Genomic DNA, 23,559 nt, shown 5'->3' on the forward strand with positions numbered 1-23,559 from the left:
ATGCTCAGTATGCTTTGACATTTCATCATGAATAGACTTACTAACGAGCAACGCTTGCAAATCATTGAATTTTATTACCAAAATCAGTGTTCGGTTCGAACTGTGTTTCGCGCTTTTTTATCGACAAATTTTGTTCAGCGATGAGGCTCATTTCTGGTTGAATGGCTACGTAAATAAGCAAAATTGCCGCATTTGGGGTGAAGAGCAACCAGAAGCCTTTCAAGAACTGCCCATGCATCCCGAAAAATGCACTGTTTGGTGTGGTTTGTACGCTGGTGGAATCATTGGACCGTATTTTTTCAAAGATGCTGTTGGACGCAACGTTACGGTGAATGGCGATCGCTATCGTTCGATGCTAACAAACTTTTTGTTGCCAAAAATGGAAGAACTGAACTTGGTTGACATGTGGTTTCAACAAGATGGCGCTACATGCCACACAGCTCGCGATTCTATGGCCATTTTGAGGGAAAACTTCGGACAACAATTCATCTCAAGAAATGGACCCGTAAGTTGGCCACCAAGATCATGCGATTTAACGCCTTTAGACTATTTTTTGTGGGGCTACGTCAAGTCTAAAGTCTACAGAAATAAGCCAGCAACTATTCCAGCTTTGGAAGACAACATTTCCGAAGAAATTCGGGCTATTCCGGCCGAAATGCTCGAAAAAGTTGCCCAAAATTGGACTTTCCGAATGGACCACCTAAGACGCAGCCGCGGTCAACATTTAAATGAAATTATCTTCAAAAAGTAAATGTCATGAACCAATCTAACGTTTCAAATAAAGAACCGATGAGATTTTGCAAATTTTATGCGTTTTTTTTTAAAAAAAAGTTATCAAGCTCTTAAAAAATCACCTTATATAAAGTGCTCTCCAAAGTAAACAAGACGTTTTGAATCTAGCGTCCCTTGATGACGCCATCTATATATCGATTGATGCATTACAATCTGCTATATTTATCAATTGTATAGTGAGAATTTCATGTCATTTCATACATTGGAAGTGGAGTTATTGCAGTTTTAAGTGTCAGTATGTTTGAGTTATGTATGTGAAAATGAACTTTGAACAAAGACTCAATATTAAATTTTGTTTTAAAATTGGTAAAACTTTTATCGAAACGTTTCAATTGGTGAAACAAGTTTATGGCGATGATAGCCTATCCCGTAGCAGAGTGCACGAGTGGTTTCAACGTTTTCAAAGCGGTCGTGAGGACATAAATGACGATCAATATGTGGGCCAATCAAAATCCGTGATCACCGGAAATTCCATCGAAACTGTGCTTGAATTCATCATAATACTCAACCGAAATCATCATTGAAGTTCATAGAAATGGAATTGAACATCTTCAAAACATCGATTTATCGTATTTTGGCCAAACATTTGGGTTTATGAAAGGTGTGTGCACGGTTTGATTCGTACAAATTGACTGACGACCAAAAATTGCTCAGAATCCAACATTTCAAGGACATCATTAATCCGATTACTAGACCAAAAATCACATTTTTAACCATTAACCACTCCCCGTATTCACTTGATATGGCAATGTGCGACTTCTTCCTTTTCGGAAAATGCATTTGGCCATGAAATTTGGCTTGCACCGGCATACTGGAGGCCATACCGACCAACGAGCGTTTTAGAACTCGTTCGACATGATTTTGGACCGTACAAAAAACTGTGTTGAATCAGAAGGAGGCTATTTTGAATAAAATAAATTGATTTTGCCGAAAAAATTAATTTTTTCTGTTTCTTTTAAAAGTCCTGTTTACTTTGGAACGCACCATGTTTTATAATATATTTTATTTTCTTAGAAGGTCAGGAAGTTGACTGACAACTATGAACAGAGTTGAAGTCGTTTAATGTAATATACTATTTTTGTGCCCATTCTACAATTTGATTGCATTCTGTTCGACGGCTCAACTTAATTTTTCCAGTCGTAATTATGCAGGAAACATTTGTAAATATAGCGATTATGCAGTTTGGCGGCGTAGGGAATCCGCTAGTAAACATAATGTACAAGAGTAGTCCCATGACACTTCCTTGGCGTACAACTGGTTTTATTGGCAGTAGCGTCGTATATGATTGTCCCTGCTTGATTCTGAAGTAGCGGTTGTTCAGGTGAGAGGCGGCTATGTCAGAAAGATACTGTAGAAAGAGAAGTCTTAATTTATGAAGTAATCGATCGTGCCAGCTCTATCGAACGCCTGAGATACGTAAAAAAAGTTGTGCCTTTTTTCTTTTTTTCCATCGCATCTTATATTAGGCTTGTTATTCGATGAACTTGATCGATTGTGGAATGTTGAGATCTAAACCCAAATCGATGAATTTGTATAAGGCCCTTTTCTTTAATTATGTTCCGAAGATTTCTTATGATTACAGCTTCAACTAGCTTGGACACAATGGGCAACAGTGAGATTGGACGGTATGACGAGGCCTCATGTGCGCCTTGTCAGGTTTTTGTACCATAATGATTTCAGATACCTTTCATAACAACAAAACGTATCTGATAGTTTATTATCGATGAAAGTTTTGCTAATGCTTTTCGCGTTTTAATTTTTAGTACATCAGCATTCATCAAGTCGAAGCCGGTAGGCTTTTTTGGTTTAAATCTAGTTTTAATGATATTTTGCACAGATTTACTTGTTGCTGGTTGGATTTCACCCACGTATTGCGATCCTTCCAACTGCCGTAAAGTATCATGGAACTTAAAAGGACTAAACGTTTTAGTTGGTTTCTCTGAAAAAAACTTTCGTTTCTTCTTCGTCACTTTTGGCCCAGGATCCCTTTGGATTTCTGAGGGGTGTATTCGGCAATATTGGTTTCCTATCATTTTTTACAGCTTTCTAAAAGGAATAATCTGTGTTTTTATTTGCCGCTAATTTCTCAATATATTAGAAATGTTTTGATTTGTATATAACTTTATTTTGGAGGCTGAGAAGCTTCGTTAATTTGCTTAGTTCTGTCTTATATTGAGGAAATCGCGCGATTTTCTATTTTTCATGCAGTTTCTTCTTTTTCTTTATGAGATCTAAACTGTTTGATAGATATCTAGTGTAAACATCTTTTTCTTCATCTTCAAAAAAATCTTGGATTGTTATGTTTGCCAATTAAGTTCTCAGGTGTTTACAGTTATCCACGATATCGATTACAAATAAATGTTTTAAAAAATTCCAGATTTTTTTTCTTTTTAAGGGGCATATCTAGTGTGACAGTCCAAAAATGACGGCTGTTCCGAAATTTTTAGGGAATATTTATAAATGTTTCAAAAAAATTAAAAAATGGATTTTTAAAAATTTTTAAGACTACAAAGTGAAGTTGTTAAGAAAAAAAATTAAATAATTAGAAGTTACACACGATCTACAACGATCCCATAACAAAAGTTATGGGCTAAAATTTATTGTTCCTCCAAGAATCTCAAATTTAAAGTAAGGAAGAGGAACTAAATCGTGTTGTGTAAAAAGTGGAATTTTACACTGTGGTGTTTATTGAAACGCCAAATTCGATGATGAGATCAAAAAACTTGTAGGTCCATAAAATATAGAAATTTTATAGTGATTGGTTTATTTTTCTGCGAGTAGTCATTCCAATGAATTTTAAAAAATTTCTTTCAATAATTAAAAATGAACTGATATAGCTGATTGAACTGTTAAACTAATCGACTTCTGTTTATATGGCGGTAACTCAAATCTCTTTGACATATCAGGTTAAGAGCTTAGTAAGTTATTTTAAATATCTAGTCTATGTAAGATTAAGATAATGTAAAACTTGCGCACTAGGTGTGCCAATTAACTATTTTCTACGAAAATGTAAGAAATAGAAGATGTTGATTGCTGTCAGCGCCATAATTATGTTATATATATAATTGTATTATCTTTATATCTACACAACACCTTTTTTGTGCTTTTATTTACCGAAACTTGTACCTATACAAATACATATGTGAGTATATGTTCATAGAAAGTTTCTTTGTTGTCAATGTGTTTCTCATTTACATCTTGCTTCCGATATTCATCTCTATTATTCCGTTTGCTTTTTCCTTTTTGTTTCACGTTTCACATTCCGTACTGATTACTCAAAATAATACGATGTCCCACTTCCTGTCAACGCAACGCTTAGCTTCCGCCTGCGCTAATACTTTTTCCATGTATGTAGCCGTACATGCCTACCAGGAGTTCTTTGTCAGTCTTTCTAAAAGTCATCTCGATTGTCTGTTGCGTGTCAAAGTCGTTAGTCTACTCGTATTGTGGTTTACAAAATGACAAATCCTTCAACCGCCAACGGCTTTGTGTTGTTTTGCTGTTACCGCTTTAACTGCGACCCACCAACATCCACACAACATGAACAACGACACTGGCAACAACAACAACAGCGTTATTGGTGCAATTGTCACGATTTTGCAACTTGCTGTGCTATCAGATTGCATTTCATTCAACAATACTGCCAACGACACTGTCATTGCAAGCAAATTCATTGCGGCATTCTTCCTTCAAACCATTCGCAACACACACACACGCACATGAAGTTATGGCCACACATGAACTAGCTAAGACAAAAGCAGTAGCAGATGTATGTGTGTATAAGCAAATACATTTGCATTGCGGTTTTGTGGCAACATGGTTGTGTGCCACTGACATACATACGAGCACACACACATTCAAAGAGCGGCGGGATTCTACGAAGTGTCAAGTTTTCGAAAATCGGGTCGAGTGCGCAATGGCCAAGGAAGTCTAGCGCGTTGGTGTGCGTTCGACTCACGGTAAATATGGGTATGTGCGGGATGCTAGCGGGGTAATTGTGCTTGAACAATTTGCTAACAATTTGCCAATGTCGGTGAATGAAGCAAAAAAGCACAGTGCTTAGAAGCAATGTTTGTACTATGACATCCACCAAAATTATAACACCCAGAGATGTAGATATGTATGGCTACTGAGCTTTTTTATACCTGCAATGTTGGGTGCCTTCCCTCGATATTTCCCTTATTGAATCGAAGACACTACTAAAGGTGGTAAGCATATAAGGATATCACAAATTCTTAACCAATCATTTGTTTACATACTAAATTTTCAATATAGCAAAGTTGGGTAAACTTTGTTCCGGATGTCAGTTGAGTACATTTTTATGCCGCCATATAAAAAGAATATTTCCGAAAACCACCTGAAATATAGATATATATGAATAGATAGTGGACCATCAGGTTTATCAGACAGAACGAATAGTTCGTATGTGAGGTAAATAGACCTAACCTCCAAAAAAAACTTTATTCTTAAACTGAAGTTGAAAGCATTAGCAGACATTCCACAAAATCAAAGGGATATCTTGGATAAATCACTCATGAATATTTTGGAATCCTCTATATAATGTAGGTGCTAAGAGAGCATAGATGGACATTCTTCTTCTTTCTTGGCACAGACGCCTCTTGCGCGGTTCTAGACGAGTTGACAGTCATTCTTCCGAGGGTGTTTTGTTCTTTTCATTGGAGGTGTTTTTCTAAGAGGCGTTGAGACCCACCGCGCACAACTCTGAGAGGGAACATTCGTCTCCTCATTCTAGCTCTCCTTCAAGCAGATGTTTTTTGGCTACCCAGAGGATACTTGGTGTAAGACCGGATATCGTGAACTGCTTGAGCCATATGTAAAATAATCGTTTCTGGCCACTACCAAGTGAATAGCGCTCAGATAACTTTCCTCACTTGTCTGAACTTCTACAGATGGCTCCATCCTCCAGCGTAGATGAATACTAAAGCAAAATTATGTATTTACCCTATCGGGTCCATACATTTTTCAAGTTCTCAGAACTCAAAAGAATAATTGCTGAGGACCAAGGATCATTTCAAAGTTAAATATGGTTCATACTATAAATATGGCATAGGAAATAAGAAGATCGCAATATTCGCTCGAAATATCACCTTCGATGCAATGTATTTTAAAAAAACCTTATGTTTTTTTTTAAGTTACAGTCATATTCAGCTAACATTTTCTGTTAGCTGAGGTTAGTGGAGTGAAAAAAACGTTTTATACAAATTCAATGTCAAATCCCTGACCGAGTTTTTTGACTTGACTAATATCTACACACAGCCTACCAACCACTCGAAAGCTACTTAGAATTTTTAGTGCCGTCTTTCCACTTTTCAGAGCAAGATAATGGACACCATGTTTGGTAAGGAAGAACTCTGGCTAAAGTCTGTCTTTTGTATAAATGAAAATAAAGGTAGACCCCTTAGGAATATTCATTTATTCAGATCTATATGCCAGTAGAATACATTCTAACGGGTGATTTTTTTGAGGTTAGGATTTTCATGCATTAGTATTTGACAGATCACGTGGGATTTCAGACATGGTGTCAAAGAGAAAGATGCTCAGTATGCTTTGACATTTCATCATGAATAGACTTACTAACGAGCAACGCTTGCAAATCATTGAATTTTATTACCAAAATCAGTGTTCGGTTCTTTTCTTTTTTATCGACAAATTTTGTTCAGCGATGAGGCTCATTTCTGGTTGAATGGCTACGTAAATAAGCAAAATTGCCGCATTTGGGGTGAAGAGCAACCAGAAGCCGTTCAAGAACTGCCCATGCATCCCGAAAAATGCACTGTTTGGTGTGGTTTGTACGCTGGTGGAATCATTGGACCGTATTTTTTCAAAGATGCTGTTGGACGCAACGTTACGGTGAATGGCGATCGCTATCGTTCGATGCTAACAAACTTTTTGTTGCCAAAAATGGAAGAACTGAACTTGGTTGACATGTGGTTTCAACAAGATGGCGCTACATGCCACACAGCTCGCGATTCTATGGCCATTTTGAGGGAAAACTTCGGACAACAATTCATCTCAAGAAATGGACCCGTAAGTTGGCCACCAAGATCATGCGATTTAACGCCTTTAGACTATTTTTTGTGGGGCTACGTCAAGTCTAAAGTCTACAGAAATAAGCCAGCAACTATTCCAGCTTTGGAAGACAACATTTCCGAAGAAATTCGGGCTATTCCGGCCGAAATGCTCGAAATTCCGGCCGAAATGCTCGAAAAAGTTGCCCAAAATTGGACTTTCCGAATGGACCACCTAAGACGCAGCCGCGGTCAACATTTAAATGAAATTATCTTCAAAAAGTAAATGTCATGAACCAATCTAACGTTTCAAATAAAGAACCGATGAGATTTTGCAAATTTTATGCGTTTTTTTTTAAAAAAAGTTATCAAGCTCTTAAAAAATCACCTATTATAAAACCTTAGAGTTTATACCCACATGGCGTTCAAGAAACTATTATATTTTAGCATTCTATGTACATATGTATATACGGCGTCGACCCAGAAATTATTTCAAATTTCGTCATTGGATCCATATTAATCAATCTGCAGTGAGTGACATTCGAAACAGCATAAGCGCACATAAGGCGCTCTTAAGTGTTCGCAATGCAGTGAATTTTACCACAAGGCAGTTATAATTCAAAATACATATACATATATACATATATGTATGCACTTTTACTTCAGCATATAAGGTATACGATTATTTAAGTGCACTAGTTAAGTCAAACTTCCAGATCAACTCTGGTCATATGCACAGTCCACAGTAATTTCCAAAACGCACACATTTATAGATACGTATCCTCCTCCTCTATGACATAGATTTACTTAATTTGTGGCAACTTACACTTGCTGCACGAGGAGAAATAGCCTGTCATTAATTGACATGTCACTTGTGAAGGAAGCCACTGCCATAAACATAGCACCAAATAACAGCATCAGCATGTACAGCAGTGGTCGAAATGAGAGCAGTATGAATTGATTTGTACAGGACAAGAGCATATACTATTGGTTGTAATTTTCTATAACCAACTTATTTGAAAAAATAAAGTATTTTTATTAAAAAAATGTATATATATTTAATATGAGTTTTAAATTGCCGTGCCCCTGAGGTATATTTTAAGCTGAGGTCTTTGTTATTGCGAAATCATTGGAGCTGGCTTCTAAAGCACCTGCAGACAATTCCAGTGTCAACATCTACCTAGACAGCCATCACTTCTACTGGGTGCCAGGTCACAAAGACATCGAGGTCAATGAAATAGTGGACGAGATTGCCAATAATGGTGTACGACTAACACCTGAATACGTGATCAACATTGAGTAGATCGGAAGTACGCAAAATTCCAATTGGCACTCGATGGAAGAGACTGAAGGAGCATGAAGGGAATACTAACTAGTCACTGTCTGGTGGCGGCACACGCCCGCAGAATAAGGCTGACAGATAGAGAAGACTGCAGGAAATGTCCAGAGTAGGGACCAAAGAAACAATAGAGTATCTCTTGTATACTTGTCCTGCATTGTCAAGACTACGCTGTAAGCATTTGGGGTCTCCGCGATATGACACACTGGAGCAGATATCGATAGTGAGGCCGCAGAGTCTGTGAAAATTTGTGTCAATCACAGGCATCTTAAAGAATGACTATTCCTTATGGAAATTGCACCCCAGCTGGTATGGCAAAAAACCAAAACTGGTCTATGCGTGCTTATTGGCTTACCAGATTAACCTAATCTTACCCAGGTTCGCCAAAGCTGTGTCTACCGATATCTTTCATTCTCAGTCTGGCAAATACCGAGCGATAGAGGAGAAAGTTAATAGCTGATTCCATCTCGCCATCCTTCATACAGGTACAGCTCTGGAGAAGAGCGTCGAGAAAAATATCTAGCTACACCAGAGTACAGTCAGAATGCTCGTAATTGCGGTGAAATTAACTTTTCTAAACGCCAGTAGTTCGGAGGCCCTATTGCCGTTTACTCTGGGCCAGAAAGTATCCATTAGACATTAAGATACCAACCCACTTACTCAGCTGAAATTTTCTAGCCCAAAATCAGTAAAGCCGCCCTGGCTATCGGGATGAATACACGCCTTTCTTAAGGAAGCCGCAATTTGGAGCAGTACGAGTATATCTAAATGTAGCAGCCTCCTCCTCTGCGTGAAAGACGATACAGAGGTCTGGTAGCATGAATATTCCACCTTTTACTATCCCTCCTAACTTTGATACAACTGTGAAAATCTTATTACACCTCTGCTTTAACCCGCCCAAAAATCTCTCGGTGGTGTACGGACCGAGAATAAACCGTCTAGAGAAAGTTCCGCGATTCAGTGGTCTGGATTGTGAGGCATGCCGTAGAAGTAGTGGGGAATTTCATATACTCAGCATCCCAAAGTCTATGAGCCACTTTCGCCGCAATTTTCTTTCAATGCCTAAACGGTTTTTTATCAATTATCTAAGGCATAACCATTACAAGGAGATGATCCAACAAGCAATGCAGTAAAGAAACATTTACCAAATGGAGACCAACTTTTTGTTGACATGATCATAACTACAAATCCATTAGCCAACTAGGTCACGAGATCCAGTAGTTGGAACAGACTTCATTATCAAAACGTCTCATGACTCACAACTTTTCAGTAGTTATTCCAATAGAGACATTTTTTTTAAGAAACTTTAAGAGTTTACTCTCAACTATCCTATAATGACTTATAATGGATCAAATTGTAAACGTCGTTTAAATAATTTCTTTTCCCAAACACACTATGCACTTTTTCTGATCGCAATTGCTTACTCATTTCTAAAATTTGAGTAGTAAGTCCCTATTTGTATACCGCACGTCCTTATTCATATTCTATATGTATTCAAGTATATGTGTACATGGGAGTATATTTCACTACATACATACATAAGTAATAGCTTGTTTGTTTTTGTACCTAACTTGCTTGCAAATAACACTTGCATTTGTCATGCATATCAACATTATACACACTTTTACTTACTCATGCACAACTACACATATATTTACATACAATTATATAATCGCACACTCACTGGACACTGGCAACCTTTTGTGTGAACGAGTGAAGCAAATGAGGCAATAAAATCAATGGTCAATCCTGTCAGAGATCATTAAACACAAACACGAAGTTACACGCAGCATTAGTATGAGTAATCGGTACAAAAAAGACATCAAAAGACAAAGCGATGCGGACTAATAGGCGTGTGTGAACACAGCGAGCAGAAAGCAAATGGAAAGGGATAGAGCTCGCATAAAGCTGCACAGAATTGTAATGGCCCCCTGCAAACAATAACACGGCTACCTTTCTGCGCTCGCACATACGTGTTCGCATGTGTGTGTAGGTATGCATGTGGATTGCGTATGTGTGTGTGCGCGCACTCAAAGTGTTGAAGTGTTGCCTAAGGATTATAGCCTGGGTGGTTGATGGTGGCGTCGATGGGTTTTGAGTAATAACAGAATTGGGGGCCGGCCAATCGGTTATAGCAAATGGCTAACATTTGCTCAACATTATGTCTTATATGTTGAATGTGAAATGCATGCGAAATTAACTGGAAAATTAGCGTTTAGATATCATGTGTACGCCAGCGTGCGTGTGTGTGTGTGTGGGCATTCTAGCGTTTGCTTTGAATTCATGTTCAAATAGTTTCAGCTGTGTCATTGGGGGCGTTGTAGTGCACGCAACTAATGACAGCAAATATCAATATATTAAGTAGACGTGAGTATCTATAGTTCGACAATACGCTTGTGTTATCACATTGCAATAACAACAACAACAATTTACACATGAAATCACATTAATAATGCATGCGTGTGTATGTTTGTGTGTACGAGTAGCGCATTTAAATGCAATTTGATATTGATGATAAACAGCAAGACATGGAAATCAAGCGCTTTCTCCGCAATATTATATCAAAATCAAATCATCTCGCTATGAAAAGCAGTTCTGACTAATGTCAAACACCGCTACACAGCTTTTACTGACGGATATGATTTTGCATGCGGCACTGAGGAGGAAGACTTCTATTGAAGAAATGACTGCGTATTATCAAGTTTCAACTGTTTATGCAGTGAATTAAATCACATTTAGCATTATTAATCATTGCATCCTATGCCAGACAAAGACTAAAAATAGGTGTATGCTTCATTACGCAAGAATAATATAGAAATTTTCGAAAATGTTTGCTTTAGTGAGTAATGACGATTTGTCAAGTTAGTCCGCAAATTTTCTTTGATTATATTGATTAAGAAACGTATATTATTTAAGTTTTAAGTGTATATATTTACTCATATATAAGCGCAGAGAAATACTCTTACATAGAGTATACAACATACATGTTTACCAAATTGAGTTTTGTACCCTGAACAGAGTATACAAAGTTTGTAAGGAAAGCCAGATAGATAGGTAGACGAAAATTGCACCGCGACCGTGGGTCAATTGTACGCTCTTCTAAGTCACAACGATTCATTTATACCCAGCATATTGAAAAGTTCCAATATACTGGCAGGTTCTGGTGCAGTGATGTGAGTTCTATTTGGAAACGTGGATCTAAGGGCCTTTATCCTGTGTCTTCCGACTGCTATGCAGTCAATTAGCAGGTTTTCTGGGATTTTAGGCTTCCAGTTCACTACCAATCCTGAGAGAAACTTTAGAATCCTTATAAGGTTAGGTTAGGTTAATCTGATAGGCCAAATATGCACACATAGACCAGTTTGGTTTTTTCAGATCCCGCCCTGCTATATGGTGCAGAGGCTTGGACGATGACAACAACCGATGAGTCGACGTTAAGAGTTTTCGAGAGAAAGGTTCTTCGAAAGATTTATGGTCCTTTGCGCATTGGCCACGGCGAATATCGCATTCGATGGAAAAATGAGCTGTACGAGATATACGACGACATTGACATAGTTCAGCGAATTAAAAGACAGTGGCTCCGCTGGCTAGGTCATGTTGTACACTCCAGCTCGGAAAGTATTCGACGTAGTACCCGTCGCGGGAAGCAGGGGAAGAGGAAGACCTCCACTCCGTTGGAAGAACCAAGTGGAGAAGGACCTGGCTTCGCTTGGAATATCCAATTGGCGCCACATTGCGAAGAGAAGAAACGACTGGCACGCTGTTGTTGGCTCTGAGTTCAGTTGCTAGCTCCAAGGGAGTAGTCATCATTTAGGATGCCTGCGCTTGACGCGAATTTGAACAGACTGCGGCCACACTATCGATATCTGCTCCAGTTTATCATACTGCGGGGACCCCAAATGCTTACAGAGCGCAGTCTTTCAAATGCGAAACAAGTGCACAAGAGATGCTCCATTGTTTCCCTGGTATCCTCCTCTGGACATTTCCTGTCTTTTCTATCTGTCAGCATTATCCTGTGGGCCTATGTCTCCACCAGGCAGTGACCAGCTGGTATTCCCAGGTAGCTCCATCCATCCGGTTTTGAATCCTTATAAGGTATATATAAAAATGATCAGCATGACAAGTTGTGTCGTCTGTTCGTCTGCATTTACGCGAAGTAGTCCCTCGATTTTGAGATATTGACTTGAAGTTTTGCACAAGTCATCTTCAGTTTTATTTTTTATCCTAAAAAATGTAAACAAGCTTTACTTTTCGCTTGTGTTTGACATGGTATATTTTGGTCTTTTGTATTATTTTTCTTAATTTTCAAGGAAAATAAACTCACGACTTTAACAAAGTTATATTCTAATGTAAAACAGGTCTTATTACCCTTAACTTTCCTTAAAAAGTTATAGGAGTTCGAGTTATAGAACCAATGTACCACAGAGAGCAAAGTGTGCCATGACGTATGAGCAACGCAGAAATTAAGAGGCGTTTGTACGAAGGCTCAGTACACTTGATGCATTATTTTAACTGCGTTTAGCTTTTAAAGGAAATGTATTTAAAGAAAAAATATACAGGTAAAGCGGAAATTTTATTATTAGAATATTACCTTTTGAAAGATATAGATTCACTTGCTTAATATAGCATGCCAAAAATTCCATGCCATATATATGAGAAAGGAAATATGATTAAGACACGATCTCAATTCTAAATCAAGAACTTTTTCATAAGATCTCAGCAAAATAATAGTCAAATCGGGAGTTAACGAACACCTTAATGTACATGTAAATACAAGCTTCCCAAGTTTTATACAAAATATTGTTACATAAATGCCTATATCTAGATGACATATATACATACATAAAACCCAAGTACATAAATATTATATATGTGTAAGCGTGTATATACAAGTACATGCTGTTTGCGCACCAATTAGTTAAAATTGCTATAAATGCGCCACAAAGGAGACAGAGTGCCACTCACTCACTTATGCGCATAGCTATGTACTCCACACAACTACAGGCATAAAAGTTAAAACGGTCATACTCACACATACATATAGGCACAGAAACAAAATCAAGAGAGCAATTTGTTTGCCACAAAATGATAGACTGCATAGTGCTAAATGCCGCTTAATATATGTACATTCCAATGTATGTATATATATTTAAGTACAAACAGCCAACTAAGCCAGCAAGCTTAGCTGCAATGGTCGGTTTCGTATGTTTCTATGTATATAGTAATATTAAGACTGGTGTGCGTATATCTGTGTTGGGCAGACTTGCATATTGCCATTAGAGTCTAGCAAAATTGCTTACACTAGTCATTTGAGTACGCTTACAAGCCTCCCCATTGTGTAGTTGAGCTAATTTGCTTCATTTGTCGACTCGGCCTACCTACAGCAGGAGACACCAAGTGGTCGGTGTTACTTATGTATATATATGTAGCTAACTATACATACAAGACGCTATAATTTATGGTGTGCCTTATTTTCAATTGAAGTTAACTCATCAAATTAAAAATTTTTCACACAAGCACTGGAGTCCAATCGTTCAGTTTGTATGGTGGCAATATGCTATACAATTTCAGATCGATATTCCAAAACCTGAGAGACAAGTTCGCATATAGACTGAGGGACGTACGGGCGAGCAGACCGACAGACATGACTTTATATATATATGTATTGTATTTTATAGGATCTCCGACGATTCTTTCTCGAAATAGCTAATACAATTTTTGAAACCGAAAAAACAAACTTCATATTTGCTTATACGATAAAAAAATGAATATATTTCAACTTATTTAACAAAATTTTTGACGAATATGTTGCCTTTTCTAAACAGTTATCCCTGAAATATCTCAAATCTGCAAAATCTATTTAATTTTTAATTGTAGAACCTGACAAGTGCTATCGAAAGATTTTTTACTAGAAGCCTTGTTAAATCTCTTTGGTTTCCGTAAACCCTTTCTGTTGCTGTTTCTATTGAATTTTCTCATCCGGTGACAGCTCTGCGCTTAGTAGGCGGTACAAATTTGCACCGGCATTTAATTTTCATTTCCGCCAGCTCGTTGAGATGTCTGAAAGTATGCGCTACCAAATGCTTAAGTCTTGACCTCCCAAACGCGGAACAATCGAGAAGGAAATGATGCCTTACTGAGGGTAAAAAATCACTAGGTCTCTTGCCATCAATTTTGGGCCAAAAGGCGTTTGCTACAGCGCATGTACCGATGGAGGCCCAGCGCTGAACAAGCTTTCGCGAAGATCAGTTAACTAATAGTAGAACACAAGGGGATACGGCAGCACCAACCTGCTCCCATTCTACCGATAACGGTTCTAGGGCACTGTTTTTTTTTTTTTTTTGCTAACTCATCAGCTTTACTGTTTCCTGCGATTCCGCTGTGACCTGGCCCCCATACCGGTCTTATCATAAATACACTCGATGCTATTGATAGGGAGGTTAGGCACTCTTTAACCAGCCCAGAATGCACTGTTGATAAGTTCAAGGCTTATATCTTGTGGATGATCACTTCTCTGAAGAAGGCTGCACTCCGGAGCAGTAAATACCATACTGGCTGCAACCTCGGCTCTGTATTCCACTATAATAGTCAGGAAGTCTAAAACTGGAGTTGATAGAGAGCTGCTGACCTTAGAGCTATCCACTAACCTTCCCCCAAGCTTTGACCCAACCGTGAAGCATGAAAAAGTTTTATTGGAACAAAGCTGTGTCAGATATACATACATATGTCATAAAAAATTTAGAAGCATTTACATATCCAATTCTACGTGTTACTGAGTCCTGGTTTTCAACTCAGCTAGTTTGGTGTAGTATAACCTATACCGAACATTATAATTACATATCTAACGATTTTTGTATAAAATATTAAATCTCTGGAGGAATATTTAAATAATTATTTGTTCCCTATGGTTGCTAAAATTAGTTTAATTTTGTGATTGAAATATATGTAGATTGAGATATTCTTAAATGCACGGAAGCAGATATGCATACTCGTATATTTACTATATATAATATATGTGCTTGTATATACTTAAGAACATGTGTACATACATTTGAAGAACGTTTGATATTTACAAATTACCATGCCAGCAGTGATTGTATTTGGTAATGTTGTGTGTAATCTTTTGTAGTGAAACAATAACTGTACTTATACAAGGCTGCACATGTCGCTGCCGGTTATACGAACGTAGACAATAGATTTACAAATAGATATTGGTGTATATATGTAGCTTAGAATGTAAGAAAGTAAGCTTATGCACACACTACTGTAATTGCTTAATACAGACACGTGCACACACACATATACACACACGCACATTGCATTTGTATATAAGTGCTTGTTTTAAGTGCAATGCTTCTGTTCGGGTCAATGGAGCATAGCTGTTGCCTCTGATGTTGTTTTTACTAAGCTTTAGTGCCCACTTTATGTAACTGGCTGACCGGCTTGCTATACTTGCACCATACTTAGTTTATTCCCCACTGTTGCTTTATGTGTTTGCTCCCTTGCCACTCGTGTAGCAGATTGTTAGACAGCCCTGCATGCAGATGTTGAAGCGCATGCAGTTGATTTGATTAGCTTGCTTGTGCTTTCAACGCAAATGGAAACTATTCAAGCTAGATAAATGTATGAACACAGCCACAACTAGTAGTATGTGCCTACTATATTAAATATCTGGAGCTGGAGTCAATGTTTGTAAGTAAATGCGTGCTGGTTGATGTGTAGTGGCATGCAGGGTCAGTGGCAACTAGGCTTGTAATTGCACTTTGTGCACTACAACAACATTACTATGCTTGATTTCATTTAATATATGTATGTATGCAAACTTACTATTGCATCTTAATTCGATTGATTTGAGCGAGTCAGGGTCAGTCAGCCTCTTCACAAGACTCTAGGGCAAGCATGGAGCGGCAGTTAATGAAAGGGAAAGAGCATATAATGCTAAGCAAATGTCTTAAAGTGTGAAATCAAATTGTACAACTATTAAAAGCGTATTAAATGTATGTATGTACATGTAAGTGGTACTTGTTAACAGCAGTAAAAGTTTTGCATAATAAAGACGATTTAGACATTAAGCAAAGTGCTAAGGAATACTATTTTTGTGGATGGAATGCAAATCTTTGCTTAATATAGTCCTGAATAAAATATTTAGCAAAAATGTTCAATATCATATATCAGCTACAAGCTTTCATGAATGGAATTCCGAACTTATACGGCTGCCTCTATTAGTATCAATGGAATCGTGGCTAGATTGGTTACAATGAGATCACCCCTAAGTTTTTCTAAACGGCTTAAAATTAGATAGATTATCGGAAATAATTATAAGGTATATTCAGGAACATGTTTCCAAAAAATTGTATAATGATACGCGTAACACATATACTAACCGACGTATGAGGCATAAAGTCTGAGTTTCATAGATTGACCAACATTTTCGATACAAAGTCAACCTTAAGCACTGGGGTGCACATACTACTGTGGGCAAAAAATAGTAAGACATTTTAATTTAAATTTCGCGCGTAAACCCATTCGCCGAACTATCTTGCTTACGGGTTGCTATGACTGCCAGTGATATCTGTGCTAAATGTCAGTACAAAATAAGCATTAGTGTTTAGTAGATGCTTGTCTTTATATTATAAAGTGCATTAGGCAATTTGTACGATGAATGAAATTATTAAACAAAGAAGTTCCATTAAATTTTGTGTGCGGAATCAAATTTCTGGTGCCGAAACATTCAGAATGTTGGAAAAGCTCTTCGGTAGTAATTGTTTGTCGCGAACAAGTGTTTTTGATTGGTACAAATTATTCAAAGAGGGTCGAGAACGCGTTGACGATGAACTACGTCCTGGAGGGTCATCAACAACAATTGATGATCAACACGTCAATAACGTCTTGCTCGCTGCGTTGGAATATCGAAGGCATCAGTGAAAATCATTTTAAAAGATCATTTAGACCCACGAAAAGTGAAAGCACAATTAATTCCAAAATCACGAAAATTTTTCGAAAACAGCATCCCATTAACGTCTGTGAAACAATGCTTTCCGACTACTAGGATACAATGAAACATATTATTACTGGGGACGAATCTGGAACTATGCCTACAACTTGGGAACAGACGACAAAGCCGAAAAAACCAGGTCAAAGCCGGTCCAAAATCAAGGTTATGTTACCAGTTTTCTTCGGCTATCGAAGTATGCTACACTCCGAATTCCTTCCGATGGGCCAAACATTGACAACAAGGAATACTACAAGTATTTGACAGTTATGCGTCGCTTGCCCGAAGTTATTCGTAAAAAGAGGCCGGAATTATGGGCTAACATCTCTTGGCCATCGTGAGTTTTTCGTCAAATTTTCAACCAATAGCGTGCCACAAACACGGTATTCGTCTGATTTAACTCTGCGTGAGTTCTGGCTATTCAGTAAACTCAAACGTTTCAAGTCAATTGAAGACATTAAACGTGAAAACAATTGAGAACTATTCCGGAAATTGACTTTAACAACACTTTCTTCTTCGAAAAAACGAAATTTTTAGCCTGAGATGGTATAGCACTTCAAACACTTTGCTTTAATTAAAGTTGACACAATTTTTCGTAAGATAATACACAGAGAAATCAATAAATTTATAAGGAATGTTTCAGCGCCGTTACTCTTAAGCAAATATTACAGACCTTACTTTGCCTTTACTTTAGTGTAATGATTATATAAGATATACATTGTAACATAGACAGATATAAATTATAAGATGATAAACAAAATAGCAAACGTAAGTAACATAATAGCAAAGAATAAGGAAAAATTTTAGTAAGAAGTTAAAAATGTGTACTCTCCATAAAGTCATGCAAAAATATTCCAAGCGAACCAATTTCAAGTTTCGTTAAGCTTGTATAATTTCTCACTTTGAAGAATAATGAAGATATCAAGCAATAATGATTCAAATATGAGGACATATTGCGTACAAATTTTACACGCTATACGCGTGCATACAAACCAATGATATATCTATAATAATGCTTCCTTTCCCAACACTGCTGCTCCCTTTCAATTTTTCGACGTTATTATTGGTGCTCAACTCACGGCAAAGTGCTGCTGTTAATATTGCCTGTTGCAATTTTTCAAGGAGCTGCAGCTCCTTGCTGTAGTGTCCTGTCTCATACCTCTCTCATACGTATGCTGCTACAATTACGTAGGGTTTTTCTTGCCTCTGCTGCAATATACGTTTGTTGATCTCCACCTCCGTATATTTATCTGCATCCCGTTGATGGTTGGGATTATTTTGTGGGAATTTATATGCGGCAGCTATAACTTCGTAAAAGGACGCCAGCATTCGGTTCGGCAATGTGTATGTGTGTGTGTTGTAGCATGGCGCTACAAACCCATGAATAAATGGACAAGGTGCCATAAAACAATAACAAAACGAAAGGCAAAAGCAACAAGAGTAACAAGTTGCGGAAACACTATAGCAACAATAAGTAGCGCAAAAGGGAAGCATGGCTCAGGCGTTACTGAAATAAATGCGTACAAGAGTGTGTGTGTGTGCATGAGTGGAAAGCGATTCCATTTCGGTCTGCGCTTCTATAAAAACATATCACACTTAACACTTACAAGGGTATGTGAAGATAAAACTGTTTGTATACTTAACCGAAAACCAACTACTACCGTTCAATGTGTGTGTGTGTGTGTGCAGCTTGTTTGCGTCCATTCTCAGATGAGTGCAAACAAATGTGCCTGCAGGAACAAGATGAAGTAGGGGAGAAAAGTTTTGGTTCAGCAGTGGTACCATTTTCTCGATTTCTTGATTTAGTGGACTTACAAAATACTCTTTTATAATTATACTATAAATTTTAATCTCATTTATCTCTTACGGGAAGTAGTAAGAGATAAGATCAGCTTGATATTTTTTTGCGACATACAACAAAAAAACGGTTGAATTCAAGATCAACAATTTCGAGTATTATCGAACAACAAATCACAAATTTGGCAATATACATATGCGGTATAAAGTCAAGAGAAAATTTTTCTACAAGGTACATGGGCGCTGAAAAAGATTATTGATCCGATTGAACTCGTTTTTGACATAGAGACATACTATTACTATTAGAAAAGGTAAATTAAAAATTATATACCAAATTTGATCGATTTCGGTCGAGTAGACCTTCTTGTATCATCCCGGATGGAGAATTTAATTCCGCTGGCGTATTTATTTATGACCTTGTCGCGCTGTAAGTAAGACTGTAAGTCTGTCAAGTAAGAGCGTGGTCGACTTTACCGACATTGTGCTAAGTACGCGTCGCGCTACGAAGCTGTGTTTCTTTGCATCCACCCAAAAGGTCCCAATATGTCGCAATCAGCGGCTGCCAAATATATGAGAAAGTCGAAGGCATTTGTACAGAAGTGGATACAGCGATATAAAATGGCTAAAAATGTCGATGATTTACCAGAACGTGGTTCGATAGGAAAAGTGATCAAAAAAGATGATAAAAGGATAGTATAGTGAATCTGTTTTCGCAGAATCCGGCTTTAACACTGCGGCAAGGAAAGGCAAAATTAATGGCAAAAGGTTTAGATATATCCTACGAAACTATCCGAACCCTTCTTCATACTCTTGATATGAAATGGCGCAACACAATGAAGAAGCCTCTGTTAACTGAAAAACTTGTGACAAACCGGCTCGCTTGGGCGCATGAGAATATTTATAGAGATTTTGAAAACGTCATTTTTACTGATGAATGTTCTATATGGGCACGTTCGTTCTGTCTGCTAGCCCTACAATATATTTTCAAACATAATGTGATTTGTTTGAAAGTAATGATGCAATCATAACCCAACTACTCATAAACTCCGCTTTGTTGGCTTAATCAAAAGCATATCGGTTATGCAGCGAGGTACGTATATCTTACCAACATTGAAAGAAAAAATTTCGGTTAATATATTGATGAATATTCTATTTTTTCAATAATCTTTTATTACCCTGAATGTGAGTTATATATTTCCGGACTTCACCGCAAAAAAAACGAAATATAAAAGAAATTTTTAAACTTCTTTATTAACCAAGTTAAAAAAGTTTTGCACTTAATTATGATTCCTGTAATTTTTCACGTAATGGACTATTAAACCAATATATCTCACCACTGGGAGTTAAACCCAACAGTTATACGTATGAATATTTAGCAATCGGTGTTAAAGCAAATTAAGCCAACATTTGCACTATCTCACATGCATTCTAGGAATTTATTTAGATACCACTAACCGAGACTACCAAGCGCTACAAAAAGCAATATCTTTGCAATTCAGATAAAGGGCGCTTATAAAAGAGTAAGCGCATGTGTGCATTTCCAAAAAACACAAATAAATGTTTGTATGAAAGCAAATATACATTTGTGGTACATTTGTTAAGAGTTTACGCAACTATACTGTATGTATAGTTTAGTAAATATGTAACCGAACATTTATATATATTTTATATATCATTTTAGTTATTAGTAAACCTATTTACTCCTACAATTTGATTCTTTGTACGTTTGTTCATAATTGTTTGTTGTTTCTTACTGTGCACTTGCAGATCCAAATATTCGGCTACAATTCACAACTCTATGCAAATTTCTCGGACGCTTTGAACCGAGCGCAAGGCATTGTTGGAGTCTCAATTTTACTTCAGGTATGTTACGTTTTTGGCAAAGTAGAGGTTATTTTAGTGCGCCAAAGGATTTCGATTAATATAGCTGGAATAAAACAACAACTACATAACTCGGCTATAACCACACAAGCGGTGTCTACGACAATAAAGAGGAAGAATAAATAATTATTATAGGATTTAATTTGTTTCAAGTTTTAAACTGCATTAAGTGGAAAATATTTTAAATACTTTAAATGCAATGTTATAATATATCTAATGATGGTATACTATACTTCCCTTAATTGGGAAGGTGCCGCTGCCCAGCTGGTAGATGTCCTCGGAAAGATAAAGGCTGACATCACCGCCGTCCAAGAAATGCGATGGACGGGACAAGGACAGAAACGAGTAGGTCCTTGTGACATTTACTATAGTGGCCATATAAAGGAGCGCAAGTTTGGTGTTGGATTCGTGGTGGGAGAGAGACTCCGTCGCCGAGTACTATCATTCACTCCGGAGAATGAACGTCTAGCCACAATCCGCATCAAAGCGAGGTTCTTCAACATATCGCTGATTTGCGCCCACGCCCCGACGGAAGAGAAGGACGATGTGACCAAAGATACTTTTTATGAGTGCTTGGAGCGCACTTATGAGAGATGCCCCCGCCACGATGTCAAAATCGTGCTTGGCGACTTCAACGCCAGGGTGGGCAAAGAAGGTATCTTTGGCACTACGGTCGGTAAATTCAGCCTCCACGAGGAAACATCCCCAAATGGGTTGAGGCTGATCGACTTCGCCGGGGCCCGAAATATGGTTATCTGTAGTACTAGATTCCAGCATAAGAAGATACATCAAGCTACCTGGCTGTCTCCGGATCGAAAAACCACCAACCAGATCGATCATGTTGTGATAGACGGAAGACACGTCTCCAGTGTTTTAGATGTGCGTGCGCTCCGAGGACCTAACATTGACTCGGACCACTATATTGTTGCAGCCAAAATTCGCACCCGCCTCTGTGCAGCAAAAAACGCACACCAACAAACACAAGGAAGGTTCGACGTCGAGAAGCTGCAATCACAACAGACAGCCGAACGATTTTCTACTCGGCTTGCACTCCTGCTCTCTGAGAGCACTCGTCAACAACTTGGTATACGGGAACTGTGGGATGGCATTTCAAACTCCTTACGTACAGCTGCAACCGAAACCATTGGTTTTCGGAAAGTGCAAAAGAACAGCTGGTACGACGAGGAGTGCCGTGTCGCAGCGGAGAGAAAACAGGCTGCCTACCTCGCAACGTTACGATCGACCACAACACGTGCGGGATGGGACAGATACCGAGAGTTGAAGAGGGAAGCGAGACGCATTTGCAGACAGAAGAAAAAAGAGGCCGAAATGCGTGAGTACGAACAGCTTGATAAGCTGGCCGACAGGGGTAATGCTCGAAAATTCTACGAGAAAATGCGGCGGCTTACAGAAGGTTTCAAGACCGGAGCATACTCCTGTAGAACCCCCAAAGGTGATCTAGCCACCGATGCCCAAAGCATACTTAGATTATGGAGGGAACACTTCTCCAGCCTGCTGAATGGCAGTGAAAGCACAACACCAGGAGAAGACGAACCCGATTCCCCAATCGATGACGATGGAGCAGACGTTCCATTGCCCGACCAGGAAGAAGTTCGAATAGCAATTGCCCGCCTGAAAAACAACAAAGCGGCAGGGGCCGACGGATTGCCGGCCGAGCTATTCAAACACGGCGGCGAAGAACTGATAAGGAGCATGCATCAGCTTCTTTGCAAAATATGGTCGGATGAAAGCATGCCCAACGATTGGAATTTAAGTGTGCTATGCCCAATCCATAAAAAAGGAGACCCCACAATCTGCGCCAACTACCGTGGGATAAGCCTCCTCAACATCGCATACAAGGTTCTATCGAGCGTATTGTGTGAAAGATTAAAGCCCACCGTCAACAAACTGATTGGACCTTATCAGTGTGGCTTCAGACCTGGTAAATCAACAACCGACCAGATATTCACCATGCGCCAAATCTTGGAAAAAACCCGTGAAAGGAGAATCGACACTCACCACCTATTCGTCGATTTCAAAGCTGCTTTCGACAGCACGAAAAGGAGCTGCCTTTATGCCGCGATGTCTGAATTTGGTATCCCCGCAAAACTAATACGGCTGTGTAAACTGACGTTGAGCAACACGAAAAGCTCCGTCAGGATCGGGAAGGACCTCTCCGAGCCGTTCGATACCAAACGAGGTTTCAGACAAGGCGACTCCCTATCGTGCGACTTTTTCAATCTGCTGCTGGAGAAAATTATTAGAGCTGCAGAACTGAACCGAGCAGGTACAATCTTTTATAAGAGTGTACAGCTGCTGGCGTATGCCGATGATATTGATATCATCGGTCTCAACACCCGCGCCGTTAGTTCTGCTTTCTCCAGACTGAACAAGGAAGCAACGCAAATGGGTCTGGCAGTGAACGAGGGCAAGACGAAATATCTCCTGTCATCAAACAAACAGTCGTCGCACTCGCGACTTGGCCCCCACGTCACTGTTGACAGTCATAACTTTGAAGTTGTAGATAATTTCGTCTATTTAGGAACCAGCGTTAACACCACCAACAATGTCAGCCTTGAAATCCAACGCAGGATTACTCTTGCCAACAGGTGCTACTTCGGACTGAGTAGGCAATTGAAAAGTAAAGTCCTCTCTCGACGAACAAAAACCAAACTCTATAAGACGCTCATAATTCCCGTCCTGCTATATGGTGCAGAGGCTTGGACGAT

At 38.6% G+C, this 23,559-nt stretch overlaps 1 protein-coding gene across 2 annotated transcripts in view; it reads left to right on the forward strand.

Annotated features, from left to right (window-relative positions):
• The window catches only part of LOC125778278 (carbonic anhydrase-related protein 10), a 157,348-nt gene that overhangs the window by 119,917 nt on the left and 13,872 nt on the right, over positions 1-23,559 (forward strand). For both annotated transcript variants that reach the window (XM_049455085.1, XM_049455086.1), the window contains exon 6: positions 20,717-20,812. In XM_049455085.1, coding sequence (XP_049311042.1) covers positions 20,717-20,812 — 96 coding nt within the window. The remainder of the gene's footprint in view (positions 1-20,716; positions 20,813-23,559) is intronic.

Source organism: Bactrocera dorsalis, chromosome 4, assembly GCF_023373825.1.
Source record: "Bactrocera dorsalis isolate Fly_Bdor chromosome 4, ASM2337382v1, whole genome shotgun sequence".
Taxonomy (NCBI): Eukaryota; Metazoa; Arthropoda; class Insecta; order Diptera; family Tephritidae; genus Bactrocera; species Bactrocera dorsalis.